The following is a 22927-nucleotide window of genomic DNA, read 5'->3' as shown; positions in this document are numbered from 1 at the left end:
GCAAGCATCTAGACACCTAACCTAGAATTTATAGACTATCCCACAGTCCATTGTGTTCTAATCACTATTTTACAAACCCTGGGAGCCAAGCCAGTTTTAACTATAGGACCAGTCAGAGCCCACACAAAATTGCACTTTGCCAAACCAATAAAATCATAAAAAGATACCTTTATATTTGGCTGAACAAAAAGTAGCAGAGAAAACACAAGTACCATTCTGTCAGCATTTTCCCTTATTTTTGTCTGGCTGGGGAGCCTTACTGCTGACTACATGTATTAATAAATTTAGCTTTAGATGTATTTTGTTTTTGTTTTTTTTTCATATGGCTTTTACTGCAATTACTGCAATTACTGTTAGGCCCCATATATGCACCCATATATTTTTTTTTTCTGGTGTTTCGAAAGAACGTATCACTGGGCATATGTTTCAACTGTGCCCTATATTACCTGGGAATAAACATATGTTACAAAGAAACATCAAACAGCACAGCCTTTGTCAAAGACGTAAGAAGTGGACTTCACCTGCCACTTAGATTTTCCCCAACTGTAGTAAGATATATAATTTACAAGCAGATTTTCATCAAACTGAGCCATCCTCCAAACTGGACAGAAAGTAAAACTTAGAAAAAATGTTTTAATTGTAAAAAATGTTATACTCTTCTATACTGCCAATAGCATTTCTTTTCCCCTTTGAAAGCCATCTCCTTGGAGAGATGTGGCAAAAACCGACTTCAGTTGACAGACAGGGTTAAGCACTCAGCATGTGGTCCTGCCACTGGATTCCTTATTCCCTAATAAAAGAGTCCTTCAGTTGAGAGGCAAAGACAAAAAAAATAGCAGGCTCCCTAGATGCGGCAATCCATATTAAATCCTAAGCTCTTTTGCAATGCAAGTACAGTATAATTGGCTCCAGCGTTAAATGTATTATTTCTGGGAGTCAGATGCCTGGTCCACCTACTATTTGTAGTTACAGGCTTTCAGTCAGCACCATCACTTTCCATTTTTAAGGCCATGAGTTGTAATAGGCTTTGTTCTGGTAGTCTCTCTTTTGTCAGCCTTGACTGAGCAGGTTCAGATATCTGCGCAATTGTGTAACGTCGGGTTTGTGAAGCAAACAAGCAAGCAAAGGTCAGCAGGAAACCAGCTGATGTTGGTCCTTGGTATGTTGTAACTGAAGTCAACTGAAATCTGAACCATTAATTGTTTACTATACTGGGTCTACGAATCTGTAACGGAGTGGATGTCTTTTAGCAACAAAAAGAAAAAAGTATTAACTTTGGTTCAAAGCTTTAAGTGTAAAGCGTTATGTTTACTATTGAGTATCTATTATATATCGATCAGTGAATGAACGACTTGAACACAGGAAGTGTATTTTTGAAGTTGAACTAAAATTAAATATAAATTTGCTAACTTTCAAATGTTTCATTGCAAACGAACAGAACCCGCCTCAGGACCAGGCAGAAAGGGAAAATACACTGCATTTGTTAACATGAGGATAGCAAGGAAGCATAAACGCAATGCATGCACGTATGATTGTAGGTCATCAGACTCTTGAAAACTACACAATAATACACAACAATAGCTTCACTGATTTACTACTCACTTCTATTGACTACTTCACCTATTCACAGCACACTGCTCAGTGTTTGACCACTCACAGACCACTGTTTACTGTGAATAAGTGGCATATTTATTTATTTGAGTGAGTAGTGAGTATTAAGTGAGTAGTAAATCAGTGAAGCTATTGTTGTGTATTATCCCTCAACCCTGTGCTATATTAGTATATTCAATATAATATCTGGTACATTCTCTTCTCTGCAAATTAACTGGCATGTGTGGAATATTTTGTATATTTATTACATTTATTTATTCCCTTTTAAGTCCTTGTTTTCTTTGATATTTATTCTCCTGCTCTTTGTAGCATATACATACTGGTTTTACAGTATTTTTCTTATCATCTTTATTTTATTTATTTTTTTTTTACAAAGAAAAGGCACTGAACTGTGGCAGCTGCGACATTTTCATCATACTCTATGTTTGATGACAATAAAAGCTTTCTATTCCATTCTATATGTAACCTTGTTCACAGCAGACATCTTGATTTGTCAGGAAGCACGCAGGTGTATTAATGAAGTCTGCATGGCTGTATATGAAAGCTGTTTTTTCACAGGCTTTCATTTGCCCAGATTTCCAGGAGCAAAGCCTACGAATGACTACTAGAGAGTTTCTCTTTGATATTAGTAATGGCACAATGACAAAAAAAGTAACATACTGAAATTTAAAGGATTTAAGTAAACATCTGTTGTCATTCCCTGCTGTGCACTACAGAAAATTCCACATCAGTAGCTGCTACTTGATGTGGAATTGATGTGTGCTACCACTGATCTGTGTCTTCCTGTTCCTGGTCCTCAGTTTCTATTGCTCTGCAGTAACATAGCCACACTTGGTTAGTTTTGTTTTATCAAATGTTTGTGGACTTCAATAAAGAAATTAAGTACTGGGGATGTTGGTGTAGGTATGTGTCTGTGTACTTGTGCATAATCGTAGCATAAAGAACTATATCGGGCTAACTTCTTAACTTATGTCTTTGCTTTAGATTGTGCATTGTGCATGCACCATTGCAAATATAGTGTTTTGGAGTAAATATAAAGTGTGTTATTAATGATTTTAAAATGTCATTAAAATCACAATAATGTAGCATTTTCATATAATTCTTGAAGTTCAGCAAGTTGAGCTGACACATACTGTCAGGATTTTGTCCCTCCGGGTTTGCAGGGATACATACTGTATCCCTGCAAACCCGGAGAACTTAGAAAAGCTGGCATTTAAGCGATGCTCCAGCCATCTGGCCAAAATAATTTAAATAATTTAACACTGATCACCATCCCTTAGCATGTGCTGTTTTTTACCAGATAATCAACATCTGTGAGTCATCATCATGTCTCACGCTCTCTTGCTCTCTCACCATATCATACACCCCCACTTATTGAACTGATAAGCAGTTCATGGGAACCAATCACAGGGGTCCAGCGATGATTAATTGATCCTAATTGGTAGGTGACGAGGAGTATTTGGAACTAGCTCCCCGGCGGAATGGACCTGCCACCTCTACTCTTCAACGAATGGCACCCCCGTTTGATCTGCACTAATCTAATTAACACTTAAACAGGAACACCTGGGTTCTATACTGAAGGATCTGTGACTGCTGTGCACACACACATACACACACATACACACACAGATGCATGCACAAAAATGCGCACGCACGTTTCCCAGATGGGCCTTTGATAGCTCTGATGGTGGCAGGCACAAGATAATGTTTACACTTAACTTAAACACATTCTCACTCACACATCTATACTTATGTAAATACACATAAACACACACACACGTTCCACACTGCAGGGGTTTATGGTAATAAGAGACTATTTCTGTCCCTAATATACATCTAACTGCTTATTAAATGATGTGATTAGACTGTGGTCTGATGGTGCACCTGATTAGATTAGCCCTGGTTTGTGCTTTTTGCTCTAACTTACCACAGCCTTAAACCCAACCTTGACCCCAATTAGCCCCACACTCATCAGAGAGAGCTGAGGGACACCGGTGCTGCAACAGCTTATCATCCTGTTACTAATTGGCCTGATGAGGCAGGATAAATATGGTTAATGCTGAAATGCAAGACCCAAATCAATATGTACACATTAAAAGCCAAAAAATGGAAAGGAGAGAAAGGATCAAAAAGATAGTGAAAGAGAAGAAGTGTGAATTTTACCATTACAATGGAGAATGATGGGAAAAAAGATACAAAGGTTAAATCAGTGTTAGCAGTCATGACTCCTCAGCCATCTGGTTTTATTAGTATAATTTTGTCCTGGGTTGAAATGGAATCAGATATGGTCCAGTTTTATTGGAGATGTCTCCTTACAGATGGAAATACAGTTTATTGCCACTCCATCCATCCATTAATCCATCCATCCATCAATCCATACGTCTTCTATGCCCACGTTGTCATTGTTGTGATCTCGAGGGACGGGAGATCGCCACATCCTACATTTAGCCCAAGGCAGTAAAATACAGACAGATTGGCAGTATATTGGAAGACATTTATTATATGGAGGGTACTAATGAGATCCTGTCCATAGCTGTATCTTGTATGTAGACTTAGTGTGTCAGCATTTTCAAAGTTAGCAGTTTCAAGAATTGTTTAGGAAATCAATACTTTAAGGAGGAAAATGTGTCAGTTTTGTGACAATATCAGCATAACCCAAATCATTTGCAATAGCATGGACGCTGACAGCATACAATCATTAAAAATGCATATTTTACATGAGTTGCTAAGAGAAAAGAAATTTGTAGTACAGTCATTGACTACTTCTTTTCTTCTTCTGGCTTCTCCCTTTAGGGTTTATCTCAGCAGATCATCAGCCTCCATCTCACCCTATTGCTAGCATCATCTGCTACCTCTCATAAGTTAGGCTGGTTTGATGTGCACTTTGACCTGTGCAGCTCAATAGAGTTGAGGTCCGGTGACTGCTCAGTTAAAAACAGAATGCCAGCTTCCTGGAACCTGCTTCTCCTTTATGTAGTTCTTCCATATTATGGCGGAGCACACTGACTCCAATGAGAAAGGATATGGTATGGCATGACATTGCAAATGAAGTGATAGAATGTCTCGGATAACGGTGGCTATCTTGTAAAAATATCCCATTGTTGTGAGCAAATGTCATCAAGGTCTTCACCAGTACACCCCCATCCATCCATTCGCTTCCACTCATCCTGTTCAGGGTCGCGGGGGGCTGGAGCCTATCCCAGCTGTCACAGGGCGAGTGGCAGGGTACACCTATCCCAGCCTGTGGCAGGGCTAACATAGAGAAACAGACAACCTTTCACACTCAACCCCCCCCAATCCATAAATAAATAAATAAAATAATAATAATAATAATTTTAATAAGTTCACCAGGCTGCAAAAACCTGCATCTACAAATTGTGGTACAATTTCTGAATAATGAATTTCTCATTATCTACAGTAAATAATATCAAAAGATTCAGAGAATCTGGAGAAATCTCTGTGTGCAAGGGTCAGGGCTGAAAATCAGCATCAGATGACCGTGAGCTTCAGAGCCCTCAGGTGGCACGGCATTAAAAATTCTGTCATGGAAATCACTGCATGGGCTCAGGAACAATTCTAGAAATCATTCTGAACAGAGTTCACTGTGCCATCCACAAATTCAAATTCAGTTTTTTCAAATTGGGGTTGTATATATTTTACATCTGTGGCTGGTTACCATCTAATGAAACTGAGTACCTGTGAGGCATCTGTTGTCAAATCTGAAGACTCTGATGTTCTTGTCCTCTTCTTCAGTTGTGCACAGGACTTTTTCTCTTCTGTTCAGAAGCAGTTTATGCTGTTGGTGGTAGTACACACAGTTTTAAGAAAGCAGAACATGGACACTTTTGACTAGTTTTTTCTTTTTTGGGGGGGGGTGGGCATTTTGTGACTGTGGTAGCATAATTGGAAAATAGTTTTCTAATGATCATTTTGCTATTTTACATGACTAACATTGTGCAACACAATGTGTCATTGCATGGGTGATGATTGCTAAGGTAGCCTCAAACCTTTGAGCAGCAGGGTAAATGTGTAGTTACGCAACACCTACTTGAGCTGACTGTTGTTGCAGCTCATCAAGCACGGGTCAAAATTCTCATGCATACCTTGAAGAATTCATGTATTCATTGCAGTAAGTAAACTCAACACTGTGTCTATAGGACACAAGAAAACAAATACAAGAAGAAGAAAAAAGACATAATCTGGCAAAAGATTCTTGTGAGTGCTGCCGGGGGGTAGTGGGGGGGGGGGGGGGGGGGGGGGGGGCTGAAATTCAAAGATAGTAAAAAGGAGGAGAAGGAGAGAAGTACAAAAACCACTTGACAGTCCTTAGAGCATCAAGCATGGGGGAAAATTGAGACTTGTTTCACTTGAAGGGATGTTGATTTGCTCTCTGTTTTGTCGAGTTTCTTTCCAGCTGAATTATTTGAACTTATCATTTTTTTTCTCAGTAGAGGAGAGCTAAAATGATGGTACAGCCAGACACTTGTACTTATCAAGTTCACTTGTCCAAAGAAGTATTTATTGTGCACATAGATCAGACAGACCGTGTAATCCTGCCGCTCTGGCTCATTTTTAATTTTGTGTGTGATGCTGCGTGTTTTAGGGCTCATGCAGCCTTGATCAGCCAGGAAATCCAGTGTAAGGAAAAAAAACCAAACAAACTAGGCTTTGATTTAATGAAATCACAATACAGCTAGATTTCAGCTCTTTCAAAAAACATTTCCTGAAAGAATTTTAATCAAATGTGGTTCTTCCAAAAGATACAGAAGCTTATCAATTCTATGTTTAAAAAGAAACCTCGAAACTCTAATAAAAGTAGATGTGTTAACCGCATACATGTAGTACACTAAAAACCCTCATTCAAAGACTGTTTATTTTAAATGCCGAACATTCTCTTCAAATTTTGCAATTTCAAAGGCAGCACTTTCCCACCTCTGTTAAGTACATTCTCCATTAAGCTTCAAGAAACATTTTTACTCCATTTTGTTTGGTTGAGATGCATCACCAGTACATCATATTATTGCCATTTTTTTTCCCCCATGCTTACAAAGCTCATCATGTTGGTACAGTAAGACAGAACGTGAACAAGAATCTAATTAATCATGATTAATGTTGCAGAAGAATCTCTTTCACCATGATCCAACCATGATCCTGTCCTAAACCTAACCAGAGAGTGAAAACTGTCAAAAAATATTATATTGCGCATTTAAACTTATAAATAAATAAATGTGTAATGGAAAGAATTTATGATGGCTTTCATCAGCATTGCATCTTCTGAGCTTGAATCCTGAATGCCCCATGTTATAAAGGGAAGCTTCACTTAATCCTGTCCTTAGATGCTGATATGGGTGCAGAATGAATGTTCTAAGCGAATCGATTACCAAACTTTTATGGGGGAGTTTTAGGGTTCCCACCCACATGTGTTAGAGGAGGTCATTTTAAAAGTGGTCATCACATCTTGGCCAAAAAAAGTGAGTAAAACCTGCTGATTTTTATGATGAGAAACAGTATTTGCTTCTTTTATTATCCCCATAAAACAAAATATAGAGTAATCATGTTGTTTTGTTGTTTTTATGACTCAAGCTGAGCCAAAGAGAAACTAGCAGCAAGTCAGAAATTTCTAGTACATGTTAGGGATGTAGCAACCACATCTAACAATGACTGCAGCAGAGTTTTTTATGTTCTTGGGTTTTCATATCTCTGGGACTATAAACCCCTCTCCTTTAGACCTGTATTTTTTTTTACAAGACTACTGCTCACTAAAAAGGAACATTTCTGCTTCCAGAGCTTCAATAACAAATCCTTCTTTTTGCAATTAACATGATATAATTGTCAAGGGACTGCAAGTCTGTCTATATTTGTTACTACTGTCATAAATAGGCACTGCCCCCTTTCAGATAAATCTCACAGGATATAAGTAGCTACAGGAGATAAGGCACAAGACGATGGCTTTTGGTGCCTTACTGCACTGATCACCAAAGTCTGAAAGGCATTTAAGATGATTAACTTGCATTTTTATGCCTTGGGCTTGCGTCCTGAAAGAAAATTAAGAATTGCACTTTTGTCAGATCAATGAAATTATGTTTTAGTCATTTTGGTTCTTTGCCCATTTACATATTTAATCTTCCACACATAACTTTTATGATTCTTTTTTTTTTCTTTAGTACTTTTCAGTCCTTTTGGGTGAATGAGATGATACTGACCATGGATTTCTTTATCTGTAAACATGAGTGCAGCACAGTTCCCACTTCAGATGTTTGTACTGCATGTACCCAACCCTGAAATGGTTTATGCAAAGAAAATTATTTAAGAGGAAATCATTTGAAATTTGTATCATTTATTCATCCCTGTCCTTGTATTCCCCTGCCTTCATTCTTGCCATGCATGACCATCAAGCTCTTAAACCAGCTACAGCTTAACCCAGCATGTCTTCTTTCTTTTTTTTTTTTTTATGTGTGGTGTATATTTTATGTGTGGAGACACTAAAAGTTGTACTGCCATCACCTGCCCTCATTTAAATGCTGTCACATGCTATCTGAGGTCTTGTTTATGCTCGTGCCTTTTACACAAGGTTTAAAATTTTTACAACTAGATCTTGCAGCAAAAGAAAAAAAAATGCTGTGAAACATTAAAAACAATACATTAAGTGGACAAGGCAAATTCAGACATTATCTGAGGGAATGCTGGTTTAATCAGAAACTGCACCCACGTTCAAAGTGAATTTTGTTTGCATTTTGTAGTTGAAAAAAGTGCAATCTATATACATTCAAAGGAAAGTTTTATTGTGAATAAGTCAGAAGTTTTCTTCTCATGCACCCTTGAAAGGTTAGATCACACCATAGGATTCCCATTATGTCCCCTTGCATTTGTAGCTCTGAAACGTGTGCTGGATCACCTCTGCTGTAACAAATCTGTGATCCTACAACTTGAATTTCACTTTTGAGAAGTGGATGAGGTGAGGCAAATTTGGTAAGTGGGGCAGGTGGTGAGGAAAGGTTTTGTGGATATGGGAGTTCCTGTCCTGATAATGTGTTATTGATGGTACCTCTGTGCTGTAGACCGTATGAGACCATTGTGCCATTGGTTATAACTTCAAGGATCATTATTATTATTATTTAGTAAAAAGCTTTCTAGTCTTGAGCAATTTTAACTAAACAAATTGTCACAGAATTTGTCAGTTATTATCACCTCTTTGAGAGAGAGGAAGCCAACAAGTTTCCAGGCCTGTGATGGAAAAGCTCGGTCAGTCTTTTCTCATGTATTAGTCTTTTTTGGACACAGGGTTATCCCAAGTGGGAAGATGAAACATGAGGTTCTGAATCTTGTAGAGCCAAGAATCAAGCGGCCTTGGTTTAGTCCTTCATGTCAGTGCTTTATGAGTTACCTCTGGATCAGCCGGCTTATTCCTGCGGTCAATGAAATGTTCTTTGGTTTGTATGCAGTGTATAACTCATCGATGGTGCCTATAAATTCTCAGTCAAGTAAAATGTATAGAGCAAATGATGCAGCTGTATAATCTGCATGCTAAACACAGACTACTGTCCCCATGTACTGTTAGAGGGTATATAATTTAATAATTAATTGATGTTATTTTATATTTATCTTCTCAAAAAAATTATATATATATATATATATATATATTTACACACACACACACACATATATAACTGCATCAGTGTCAGTAGAGAGAGATGGTGAGTTTGGAGAAAAATGCCTGAGGCTACCTTATAATGCACATCATATCAAATATTATTTAAATCTCATAAAGTTTGTGGCATGTAAGCAGTTTGAAATTATGAAATCCCTTTGAGAAAATAGACACTTTTTTTCAGTGTCAGTGAGGACATGGACCTCTGGGTATTTCACACTTTACAACTTTTCAAGATCATTTTGTCCTGCCTATGTAAGACTTAAAAATAATTAATGTCCAATCATTAACTTTCCATATAAAAAGTATTTCATCAAGTTTCATTTCAAGATGCTTGAGCTCAGTTGGAGCCATGAATGGATGGATTACTGCATTTGCAGTAAGTGGGAACATGTCCAGTGTGTATTGAAAATGTAATATGATTATAAAAATCTTTTAGTGAATTAAATCACACCATAATGATGTGGACTACAAGTCAAAGGTAAAATCAGCAGGTCAGAATACCGTATACAGCAAACAGCAAATTGTATCAGCAGATCTGCAAGTAAAACAGTCTTGTCTCCTGGGGAGGACCTGGAAGCTAATGCTGTTAGCCAAAATTCACAGGAAGACTGCTGAAGTGGAGCAGCAGTGCTAACACTACCAGGCTGGATGCAGAGGGTAGTTGACATAATTGTGTTCTTGTGTGAGCAAACTGTGTCTACAAGATGCACATGAAGTATGTAATCTTGGATAAATGGATGCATGGATCTATTATTTTTAGCTTTATTTGGTTTCTTACACTGACGTTTAATCCTTATCTATCGCCTAATGATACATGTTCAGCTAAATGTCAAAGTTGAGTCATTCCAAATTTTCTTTCTCTCCCCTTTGGATGAACAGGTCCACTGAAATATTTTGATTCAACACATAAGCAGCTGGAGAGGAAGAACATTTATTAAGAGTTATCAGTTTGTACCACAATCTACATAATTCTCCGGCTTTCTGTTGTGAACACTAAACAAGCGGAAGAAGCTGATGAAAGAAACAGGTTCAAGGTTCATGTGGCCCAGATAAGGGCTGCAAGTGTCAACCATCCTTAGATTAGATTAGATTTCATCTGACTTGTAAAAAATATTGATAAAAAATAAAAAATTCTTAAAAATATCAGACAGTTTGGGGTCTAATATTGAATTTCATGGCAATGGTTTTCTGTTTCATCACTGGATTTGCTTTTGCAAATTTTATAATGTCGTATTTCTGCTCATAAGTGCAAGTTTTTAGCTTACAGTTTCCTCCTGGGCGTGCCGTGATTGTCTCCTGTGAAATGAACCGATTCGTCCAGTGCAGCCAATCCAGATGTCACGTGACTGTCAAGACACTCACACAATATCCAGGTGTTGTTAGTTTGTGTAGTTGTGCATGAATGAGCAAATTCATGGACTGTACATACTGGAAGTGGGCATTACGGGAGCTGAGGAGGGCGTTAGCGCTAAACTCATGCGATCACATTTAATTGGAAATGTATTGCAATGGGACCAGATTCGTCCTCCGAGGTAGGCAAAAATCTGACTTGTATGATCCAACTTAGGAGATCACAGGAGTGATTTCCAAGTAGTCTTCCAGCTTTTGTCCGAGGTGTATTGCTTTGTGCTGGTGCAAATAAAATACATATTCTGATCTCGTTTATTATTGTCTCTGATTAAGTGACCCTTACAAAGAACAGGTCAGTTAATGCTTTCAGTCCCAAAGTTTCACAAATATCAGTATGGATATTTGTATTCAGAGGCAGTAAGGATGAATGGGCTTTGACAATGATGGATGGAACAGCAGAAGAAACAATCTCCAGAGATTCATAAAGGAAAACTGAATCTTACATTTTATGATATGCATTTCTTTTATTGTTATCTGGTGTTGGTACATCTCAAAATAAGCCTGCCAAGCACAATAAACAGAAAATAAAACTTGATCTGACAAAGAACAGAAATTTTCTGAAAACCTCAAAAAACACAGTTTGATAATCCAGACTGTGTTTTCATTTTTTTTCATTTCTGAGGACGAAAGAAAAGTTGATGTTTACCCCACCCCCCACCCACTTGTAGCAGGAAAAATGTTAAGCAGAAATACATAAAGGTGAAAGGAATAATGTTGCTCTTGCAGAAAATCTGTCACTAGTGGAGTTTCATATAACTCGTGTTAATTTTTTTTTCTAAGCCTTTTTATGTCTGTCATCATTTCACTAAGCATTTGAAAAGAGGCCTGAAAACTAGCCAGTGGTTTGGTGCTGTGAGTGAGCACTACTGAAGGGCCAGAGGAGAACAAAGAACCCACTGCCGATTTGATTATAATATCACACCTTTGCAGAGAGTTAATGTGGTGTCTCAGATGTCAGACTGCTCTCTTTCTCTCATTCTGTACTCATCCTTTCCTCAGTTATCCATTTCTCTCTCTGTCTCTCTACCTCTGTTATTCTCATCCTTTCTTTTCTCCTTGCTTTGTGCCAGGGATCAGCCTTTACTTGAGAGGCTTTGATAAAAAAAAAAAAAAAAGGAAAAAAAATCCTTTCAAGGCAGAATGCGATGGCCTGAAATGTCATTCCCAGATCAGATGTCGCTGAAACGAGGCCCGTCATATCATTTGGTACGCTCGACTTCATTAGCTCTTTGTTCAGTTTTACGTCAGCTTTCACCACCACAATCGCTCAAAGAAATCACTTGTGGATTCCTAGTTTTTCCCCCACTTATGTTTTACAAAACAATTATACACACATAAGAAAGAAGACAGTGCCATTCTTCAAGTGAATACAGAAACATCTTTCATTCTGCCATTCGGTCTTCTCATAGTCCAAGAGTTCAGCAAAGGTCCCATTGGGCATTTATGAATATAACTTGTGTCCCTTGACAAAAATATATCTGCCTTTCAGACAAACAGCTCTAACAGTAACACCAACCTCCACTATTAACGACAGTGAACAGTAAACTGTCTATTTAAGGGCTTGCATCATTTTATACAGGCATTAATGTTTTATAGCAGATAATCCCCTGATTTTATGTTGAGCTGCAAGTAATAGAGTTTCCAAACAGACTAAAAATGAAAGGTGGACGTAGCCCCACTGATGCCAACGATTGGTTTGTCCATCACCATCTTGGTTTTGGAAGGAAAAAGTGGCCATATTTAACTGAGAAGGTAGAGTGTGAAGTTCACAGCTAATATTAGCAAGCTTAGAAAGGATTAATCCAGACTGTAGGATTCAATGACGCAGAGCACTTGCTAATTAGCGTTAAGTAGTGTACACATTATACATTCGAACATCACTCAGCAAACCTGCATCACTTTTTGGACAGGCTGTTAGTACAATAAACTGCACAGCAAGCCATGCTGTTGTCAGATAATTGCAATGAAAAAAAAATTTCGCTAAAAGCCACCTCCACCACAAACATTTTCACAATGTCACTTTTAGACCCAGCGTAAGGAACAGCTTCTTCCCTGAAGCTGTAAGACTGCTGAACTCTGGTGGGGCTTTGTAGCTGTACTGCTCTTGCACAACTCTGCATACGTCCATACTGCTGTCATTTGCACAAGTCACTGCTGTGGCACCATGGGTCTCTAGCTGGCCATTACTCCACATCTCAAACTGTTATTTTTATATTATTTACCTTGGAAGGTACACATATACACACGTTTCTGTGTGTGTGTGTGGATATAAAGGTATGTGTATGTGTATATCTATATGTATGTATTTTCTTTATATTATTGTTACTTATATTTATTTGTCCTTTAAATTACTTGAAACTGTTGAAACTATTACATGGGCAACACTGGGACCTGAGGACAGAATTTTATTCCACTGCATGCAAATGTGATGTGAATGACAAAGAACCCTTGAAACCTTATGTGGTCATTTGAGAACATTTGGGCACTTCCAGGTTGTCTTTATTATTCAGTCCTAAAGGTTTCTCCTTGAATACTAGTTGTCAAATTCAGTGGTTAAACTCAGTTTTCTTTGATGTGATTTGATTTTCTTGAGTCTTATGATCTTCTTTTTGTTTGTTTGTTTGTTTATTATTTTACTTGAATCATTGACACAAATGGTGTGTTTGAGATATTTGTTAATCTGCTTTGTATCTTAAGGATGTCGTGGCAGTGAATTGACTTTGTAAACTGAAACACACAGGGGAAACATAACTTTTTTCCTACGGACTATGACAGGATAGCTGCTCATAAGTTTAATTGAGTGTTTCCTGACAGATTAACAAGAGGCTGAAAAATTAAGCAGCTAACAGAGGAGTATCTCAATCAGCATGCCGCCAGTAGAAGTTTTCTGACACCTGGAGGGAAAATTCCCTTTTGCCGTAACTCTAGCCCAGAGTGAATGTGAACATCTTTTCTTGGCCAGATACTGCCAGCGAGTTTATAATTGAGTTGAGACTCAGGAAATACTCATTAAGACGTTGTCAGTCGCCAGAGGAGGCCACGCTGAATGTGTTTAGACACCACTGAGACTGCAGGTATCCCAGAGCCTTGCTCTTCTCCAGCTGGAGGGCAGAAGTATATGTCTGTGCTCAGGTGTGCATGTGTGTGTTTTGGAGTCAGCATGTGTGTGTTCACGTGTGATTGCGTGCAAGGGTTTAATAAACTCACAGGTTCGTGGAGCACCATCTGCCAGCACAGTGTTTGATCAAACAGGAGCTGGTTGTGAGGGGCAGCCCTGTCACCCGCTATGTATGACAAATTATTGATAGAAACACCTGTTTACTGTCTTGCTTTTGCTCCTTGGAGCGGCTGCTTGAATGGATGGAGTTTATGTTTTAAGGCTGTACTGACCTCTAGACTGGTCTTCTGGACACAATTAAAAAAAAAAAAAAAAAAAAAAAAAAAAAAATAGCTTTTCCTGGTTCATTTTGTATTTAAATGGTAAACACTGAAGGTAGTGTTTTTAAAATCAAAATGAGTTTGAAACAAAACATTTTGTTTCACTCTGTCTAATATAAGGAAATTAGCCTAATGTGGAGAATATGGAACTGATAAGAATTTTTAAGCACCGCTAATAACAGGAAGAATATGTATAGGAATTAGCTTGATTATGGGAAAAATTTGCATTAGTCAGAATCACTAAGCATAACCAGTTAAATAATTTAATGATATAGTCTAAGAGTGAGAGTCAGCTTAAAGCAAGAAGCCCTCTGAGAACACAAACCTCCACCAAGGCAGCTCACTCTCTGGGCAGTAGAATTTTAAGCACAGTTTTAAAGAGAAATGGCATTTTATGAAAGTTCGACCATATTTGACCTTGAAGAAGAGGTCAGCGGTCCAAAGTGCCATATGTCATTCCCTATATGCCTACATTTACAATACAAACAAAAGCAGTAAGAAGCATAATTTTAAATGGCACTATCCAGCATTATTATCACTTTGACCTTCAGATCAATCTATTGATCTTAGAGGAGAAGTCAGAGGTCTAATGTGATGTGATTATTTTAAATCTTTATATGGTACTTTTCCATATGTTGAAAATATACACCACATTTGTTAAAATCATAGTTTCTAAGTTGTAAGGTTTTTTGTCAATTTTCAGCCAATAAATCGTTAAGTTGACCTTGAAGACCTTGGTGAATTCAAGCCAAATTTTAATGGATTGTTAGCATGACCCCCCATACAGCTCTGCTCCGTGAATGTGTTTATCATTTAAGGGAAGCGTTGATCATATAGCCACATGTACAGACTGTTAACTCGACTGCCAGGCTACACAGTCTTTTCTGGACTTGACAGGTTTACTGACTGTTATCTGAAAGTCTCTGTATCCGTTGTTTTATGGTTAGGTGGTTAGGTGGAGGGCACTTTTAGTGAAACAATGAGCAGGGCAGGTATGAAGTTTTACCTTTTTGTGCTGAGCTCTACTTCTGATAAGAAGTACTATGAGCTTGATTAAGCTGTCCATATGTGGGTGAGAGTTTCTCCTTAGCTTTACCTGCAGTTCCTTACGCTTAATTCTGGTTGATGTGATAATTCAAATGAGCCTCAAGGTTTCTAGCCATTGATCTCCCCCTGCCTGCCTCAGATAAAATTGATTAGCGCAATATCTCTGATGAACAGGCAAAAGTATACATCCACACACACACACACATACACTGACAACTGCCGCTGCCACTCAGTTTGACAGTGAGCAGAGCACAAGATTTCAGTACAGGCTAAGGTGATATCAGGTCACAGCTCTTTGTCCATAAACAATAACGGCATCACTAATGAGGTTAAAGATCAGGGGCATGATGAGGCAGAGAATGTGGAGTACATAGGTGGTTAAAGGATACTCAGATTGCATGGTAAATATTAATGCAACTGGAGGAAATGTACATTCAACCACCACTTTATTAGGTACACCTTGCTAGTACTGGGTTGGGCCCCCTTTTGCTTTCAGAAATGCCACATCCAAAGGTGCTCTATTGGACTGAGAACCATCAGAAGATGTTACACCGTGGTCATAAAGGGATGGAAATGTTCAGTAACAATACACAGGTAGGCTGTGGTGTTTAAACAATGGTCAGTTGGAATTAAGGGCCCCAATTGTCCCAGTATCACCCGCACCATTACACCACCTGAACCACTGACACGAGGCAAAATAGATTCATACTTTCATTTTGTTTATGCCAAATTCTAACCCTACTATCCAAATAAGGTTACATTTTTCCAATCCCCTATTGTTCAAATTTGGTCAACCTGTGCAAACTGTAGCCTCGGTTTTCTCTTCTTAGCTGAAAGGAGTGGCGTCCAGTGTGGTCTTCTGCTGCCGTAGCCCGTCTACTTCAAGGTTTTGAAGTGTTGTGTATTTAGAGATGCTCTTCTAAATACCTTGATCATAATGACAGATTATTTGAGTTACTTTAACGTTCCTATCAGCTCAAACCAGCCGTTCTCCTTTGATATCCGAAACCAACAAGGCATTTTCACCCAGACAACTACCGCTCACTGGATATTTTCTCTTTTTCTGACCATTCTCTATAAACCCTAGAGATGGCTGTGTGAGGAAAATCCACAAATCAGCAGTTTCTGAAATACTCACAGCAGCACACCTGGGACCAACAACCATGCCAAAGTCACTTAAAAGCAACTTTCTTCCCCATTCTGATGCTTGGTTTGAACTTCAGTAGGTTGTCTTAAACATGTTTAAATGTCTAAATGCACTGAGTTGATGCCATGTGTTCTGCTGATTGCATTAATGTGCAGTTGTACACCCCCCCCCCCCCCCAACGCACGCACACACACACACACACAAAAAGTGTCCAATGAGTGTGTATTCTTAACAAATGTAAACAAACATTTAACATGAACGCATAAATATTAACCCCAAATAAATACATAATCAAAACCCATTTACAACTGATACAATCTTGATATTCATATATCCATATATGCTGTAAACTAACAAAACACTTTCACAAGGAGCTCAAACATTTCTCCAATGTAACTGTAAAACAGGCAAAGCTGGGCCAGCACCTTAAGCCATCAGCTAAATCCCCTTCTGTTGGCATTTGAAAAAAGGGCCTCATGGAAGGCTTGTCTTCTTGTTATGACCCCAATAGAAAAACAAAACAGGAAGGACCTCTGTGATGAATCCCTTGGTAATTTGTTTTGTGGTGTGTGTTTTTTTTTTTTCAAAATAGCAAATATCAGGATGATTGCTTAATTTGTGTGTCTCTAAGAGTGTTCCAGGGTGTGTGTCTCATTTTTGTACCAGGGCACGAGGAGAGTAGTTTATGTGCATTTTGAGGTGAATCTACAGTGTAGGAGAGCTCCAACAACATTTTCAGTCAGACAGATGGATGAAGTTTATTAAGCATGTGACAGTTAACACCCCCAGTAGAGCGAAAACACTGCAGTGGATAAATAAATGTTGGCTTTACCAGTCCCTTCCTCCTGTTATTTATGCACTGGAGTAAACATTTCTATTAGACATGAATTATGGCAACAAATTGTTATTGCTGCTCTGATCATTATGGATCTCATCCCCTCGCTCTATCTATAGGCTATATTTCTCCAATTGTTGTATAGGCTGCAGATGCCTGCAGGTCAGCAAATGGATTGGATGCTTAATTTGGCTGTTTACTTTCCAGCTTCAGGAAATCTACTTTCTAATCAAGGGCGTAGCCATCTCTCTAGCTTGCAAAGTACTTAATTTGAGTTTTACGACTGAATTAAAGTGTACTCAGTCTAGTCTTTAATCCTTAACTCAGTCTTTAATCTATGACATCTAAGCCACAAAAATATCTAAAAGTATGTGTGAAGATTCTGAAAGCAAGGCAAAAACCACAGAAGTACAATTTATAGCATATAAATGGATAGTTTTGAGGCAGGGTCTAGAAACATTGAAGTCCGATGCTGGAGAACATTGTGGAGGATGGGTGAAAAAATAGATCTGAGCTCTTGGGGATCTTTAAAATGGATGTGTATGCTTATACTTTGATACTGTGCTGCACGGCTTTTGTATCATTTTTTTTTTCTCTCTGTTTTAACACCTTGGCTGTTATTCTATGTGTGGACTTCACAATGTGTGTTCTTGACCTTTCCATTAAGAATGCAGCAAGTGTTTACTTGAGCTTTTAAAACTTGTACAGTGCTGTGAAAAAGTATTTGCCCTTTCCTGTTTTTAACTCAGATCAAGTCAGTTTTATTCATACAGCACCAAATCACAACAACAGTCGCCTTAAGGTGCTTTATACTGTAAGGTAAGGACTCTAAAATAATAGAGAAAAAACAGACAGCCCCTTATGAACAAACACTTGGCAATAGTGGGAAGGAAAAACTCCCTTTTAACAGGATGAAAGCTCCAGCAGAACCAGGCTCAGGGAGGGGCAGCCATTTTTTAAATGATGATTTCATTATTTAAGGGAAAAAAGCTATCAAAACCTACCCTGGCCCTATATGAAAAAGTAGCTGCCCCCTAGGCCTAATAACTGGTTGTGCCACCCTTGGCAGAAAGAACTGCAATCAAGCATTTGTGATAACTGGCAATGAGTCTTTCACTGAGTCGCTCTGGAGGAATTTTGGTCCACTCCTCTTTGTCGAATTGTTTTCGTTCAGCCATATTGCAGGGTTTGGGAGCATGACCGGCCTGTTTAAGGTCATGCCAAAGCATCTCAATCAGATTTAAGTCTGGACATTGACTAGGCCACCCCAAAACTTTGACTTTGTTTGTTTTTGTTGAATAAACCTGAGTACGCTTGAGCTTTAGGACATGAACTGATGGCTGGACATTGTCCTTCAGTATTTTCTGGTAGAAAGTCAAATTCATGGTTCCATTACGGCAAAGCATCCAGGTCCTGAGACGACAAAGCAGCATCAGACCATCATACTACCACCACCATGTTTGACTAATGGCATGATGTTCTTTTTATGAAATGCTGTTAGTTTTATGCCAGATTTAATGGGACACAAACCTTCCAAAAAGTTAAACTTTTTTCTTGTCAGTCCACAGAATAGTTTTCCAAATGTCTTAGGGATCATCAAGATATTTAGTTATATAAAGCGCCTTGAGGCAACTGTTGTGGTTTGGCGCTATATAAATAAAATTGAATTGAATATTTTTTGGCAAATATGAGATGAGCCTTTGTGTTCTTTTTGCTCAGAAGTGGTTTTTGCCTTGGAGCTCTCCCGTGGATGCCATATTTGCTCAGTCTCTTTATCGCCGAATCATGAACACTGCCCTTAACCAAGGCAAGTGAGGCCTGCAATTTTTTAGATTATTGTTCTGGGTTCTTTTGTGACCTCCTGGATGAGTCATGGATGCATTCTTGGACTAATTTTGGTAGGCCAGCCACTCCTGGGAAGGTTCATCACTGTTCTGGGTTTTCTCCATTTGTGGGTAATGGCTCTCACCGGGGTTCACTGGAGTCCCAAACCCTTAGAAATGGCTTTGTAACCATTTCCAGACTAATAGTTGTCAGTAACTTTCTCAGCTGTTTTTGTGGCATGATGTTCTGCTTTTTGAGATCTTTCAACCCACTTCACTTTGTCAGTCAGGTTCTATGTATATAGATATACCTATTAAATAGTTTCTTATTTAATAGGTATATCTATACACATAGATATATACATTTCTAATCACCAAGGATATTTATGTGCAACTTTCCTTTCTTCAGCAATCATATATTTGACCACCTTTGTGGTGATAAAATGTGTAACCACATTGTTGGTTCTATCAGTTTTATTAGATCTTCTACATACTTTTACGAACGTCTGTACACCATAAAAGTATAATTTTGCTTTTTATGTACTTGTTTTCTTTTTAAAAAAAAACTTGAATCACTGTATTTATTTTCCAGACACTGCCAACCACAACATACGAGTTAGAGATTGTGGCCAAGGACATGGCAGGAAGTGAGGTGGGCCTAACAGGAACGGCCACCGCCACCATTACCATCACAGATAAGAACGACCATGCCCCTGAGTTCACACATCCACTGGTAAGAAAAATCCCTTTTTTGCTCTCTACTTGTTCTTATTAATGCTAGGTCTTTTTTTTTTTTTATTCCCTTGTTGCCTGTATGTATATATGCAGTTTCCCCTCCAGGAAGTTTCAAAGGTTACAGTCAGTGTGGGCTAGTAGATAAACTGCATCTTCAAGGAGTCAGGACACCAGTACAGATGCTTCCCAATAGCAAGCTTGAACCAAGGTCTCTCCTTCACTGAAATGATTTTTAATTAGCTGGACATTTCAGGGCTGTAATGAGCACTCTAATGGTTTAAAGACAAAAATAGTATATTGCCTTTTTAACTCTAATAATTTATGTATAAATGATTTAATAGCAAATTCAGATCAAATTTATTATCCTACAGCTTTCTAAAGAATTTCTTTGATTTAATCAAATTGTAAACAGTTCCTTGTCCTTTACAGTTACACACAATTGCATAAAACAGTTGAGAGGATATACACAAGAAGTTATGGCAATAATTGCAGTAATATATAAACAAATGTCATAAACCTAGCCAATCCAGATACAGTGACAGACTGAATAAACACCTTAATATAAAAAAAGCATAGATCATCTTAGTGTATACTAAACTTTATTTTCTCGTAAAAAACAAAACTGAGATATTCTCAATTTCACATTCAGTGAAATTAAGATATTCATTTGTACTTCTGCTATTCTTTCCTTTGCTCTGTTTGGTGCCCTATGGTAGAGACAATGTTTTTAGAACAAGACTGTACTGTGGTAATCAGTCTTTAAAGCAATGGTTTATGCAGAGTTTGCCCTTTGCAATGCCTTGACAGATGGACTTTGTTTATGGAGACATACATTTGTGCTACACTCAGTTGCCTCTACACATATTCCCACCCCACAGTTCCTGCACATGTGTGTTTTCACCCAACCCATGGACCTGTCTAAGTCAATACAACCTTTAGTTTTCTCATATAAAGATATTTCATCCTTCTGTGCTAAAGGTAAAATTCAGGAAAAGCTCAAAAAAAAAGATCACAGAGGGTGCAGATGGGTGATATGTAATAGCATATCACTTTAGTATGTGATGAGGGTGCAGAGGTCACATAGAGAAATCATTGAACAGGGGTGAGAGTAGCCTGTTGGTTTGTTTCATCAGCAGCAAAGCTTTGAGAAATTATTAAAAAGCTAATAGACTAAATTGGTACCAGCCAGTCATTGTAGACCACCACTGCGGACTTTAACTCAAACAATCAATTTGATGATTGAAGTGAAACTTTCAGCTGTAATTCAAGATACAGGATACAAAAGTATTCATAAACAATCCACCTTTTTCAGAACAATTCATCCATATTTTATATATATATATATATATATATATATATATATATATATATATATATATATATATATATATATATATATATATATATATATATATATATATATATATATATATGTATGTAGATGGATAGATAGCACCTTGGCATCAGCTGTTATATAATATATTGCTGCTATTGCCCAGTAGTGCACCCTGAAGATGAATGTGTTATGGCTATTTTCATGTCCCTCTTCATCCTTCCTGTTCACCTGTGGAAAACAGGAAGAATGAGTTCTGGTAGAATTAGACCCCTCTTACACCTTAAGGTGCAGTTCTAACACTGAGTTGTATGTTTTTTAATAGAAATGCCCACAGCTGTTGTCAGGTTTTGAGACACAAAATTTTGCCCTAACTAAACCTCCCCTACAGCCCTCCCATGATACATTGGGGTGTCAGGGGAGCTTGTAAGGAGTGCAGCTCAGACGTGAAATGTTACAGCTCAGAGGGCTTTGGCAGGGCCATGCAGAGTGCACCATGTCCATGTCCCAGTTAATGTTCTCATTTCTCACTGGGAAGAGATATGTTTAATGCCATGGAGAAATTGAGCTTTTATAAAACAAGTGTTTGAAGACGTTAAGCTCCCTGTATAAATCCTCTACCCTGCTCTCTCCCTGACCGCTTCTCAACCTGCCCATGAATCATCTACGACTTCTCAAATGAACGCCATCATATTGTGAGTGTGCCAGAGAGTGTACATTGGTGCTAAGCCTGTGTCAGTAGCTGCTCTCAAGCTTTCACCATATAAATTATTCAGCTAAATATTCAAGGCTTTTCATAGAACTTTCTACAGGCCCCTCCTTAAGAAGAGTCTTGTGTTGTCTTTTTCTCATGACACCACCACCTGCAGACCATATGTAAGCTTTAAAAGCTCCTTTTCCAGCTTAGGAGAATAGCGCACGCAGAGAATGATAGAGAAAAGGATGAAAAGATGAGTAAAAAAGTGAAACCTCACTCATAGACATGTATGGAGTTGAGAAGAGAAAAAAAAAAATGAAGCTGGCACATAAATTTTCAGGTGACGTATTCCTTCCTGTTATTATTCATTAAATGCACTGTTGCTGGATTTTTTGAGTTGACATTTTGTTTGAATTCAGCAAACATAATCCCTATGCAGGGTGCCTCTGTTTTCCCTCAGACTTACCTACCACAGCTCTATGCATAGAGACAACCATCATGTTTTAGAACATTTTTACTTCAGACCAGCACTTGTCTACTCAGATCAACCAGCAGGGAATCTGTTCTCTTTTTCCTTCTTAATTCATCTTTGCACATTGAAGTTGTTGAAGTCACAGTCATGTGAAAAAGAAAGTTTTCACAGGACTCTATGCAGTCCTATGAAAAAGTAGGAATTAAGAGGGGAGGCACCAGCTAGGTGCTGCTAATCAAATGCACTTGATTAACTGAGGAAGTGTGACCACCTCCATAAAAGCCTGAATGTTGGCAGTTTGCTGGTCTGGCGGATTCAGGTGTGTGTTTAGCACCATGCCACAACCATCCGAAGAGTGGACCTCACAGCAAATTCACCCCAAGTTCAGACTGTGCAGTGCTCAGAGAAATTGCAACAAAAATCAAAAACTACCAAAGGCCTCAGTTAGAATGTCACATGTTAAAGATCATGACAGTACAATTAGAAAAAGATTGAACAAGTATGGTTTGTTTGGAATAATTGCCAGTAAAAATGCCTTCTCTCTAAAAAGAAAAAAAAAAAAAAAGACATGCCAGCATGGCTTAGGTTTGCACAGTTACATCTCAACAAACCGCAAGACGTCTGAGATAAATGTCCTTTGGAGACGCAAGACCAAAGGGTGTTATTGGGCTATAATCCACTGCACTGTTTCGGGTGAAAACCAAACACAGAATTTCAGCGCAAACATT

General features: G+C 38.3%; 1 protein-coding gene across 1 annotated transcript in view; it reads left to right on the top strand.

Annotated features, from left to right (window-relative positions):
* The window catches only part of cdh13 (cadherin 13, H-cadherin (heart)), a 367414-nt gene that overhangs the window by 265421 nt on the left and 79066 nt on the right, over window positions 1-22927 (top strand). The window contains exon 9 of the mRNA XM_030732385.1: window positions 19555-19695. Within this exon, the coding sequence (XP_030588245.1) occupies window positions 19555-19695 (141 nt within the window). The remainder of the gene's footprint in view (window positions 1-19554; window positions 19696-22927) is intronic.

The sequence above is a fragment of the Archocentrus centrarchus genome, chromosome 6 (assembly GCF_007364275.1).
Source record: "Archocentrus centrarchus isolate MPI-CPG fArcCen1 chromosome 6, fArcCen1, whole genome shotgun sequence".
Lineage (NCBI taxonomy): Eukaryota > Metazoa > Chordata > Actinopteri > Cichliformes > Cichlidae > Archocentrus > Archocentrus centrarchus.
Note: the sequence above shows the minus strand (reverse complement) of the source record. Positions and strands in the feature narration are given on the sequence as shown.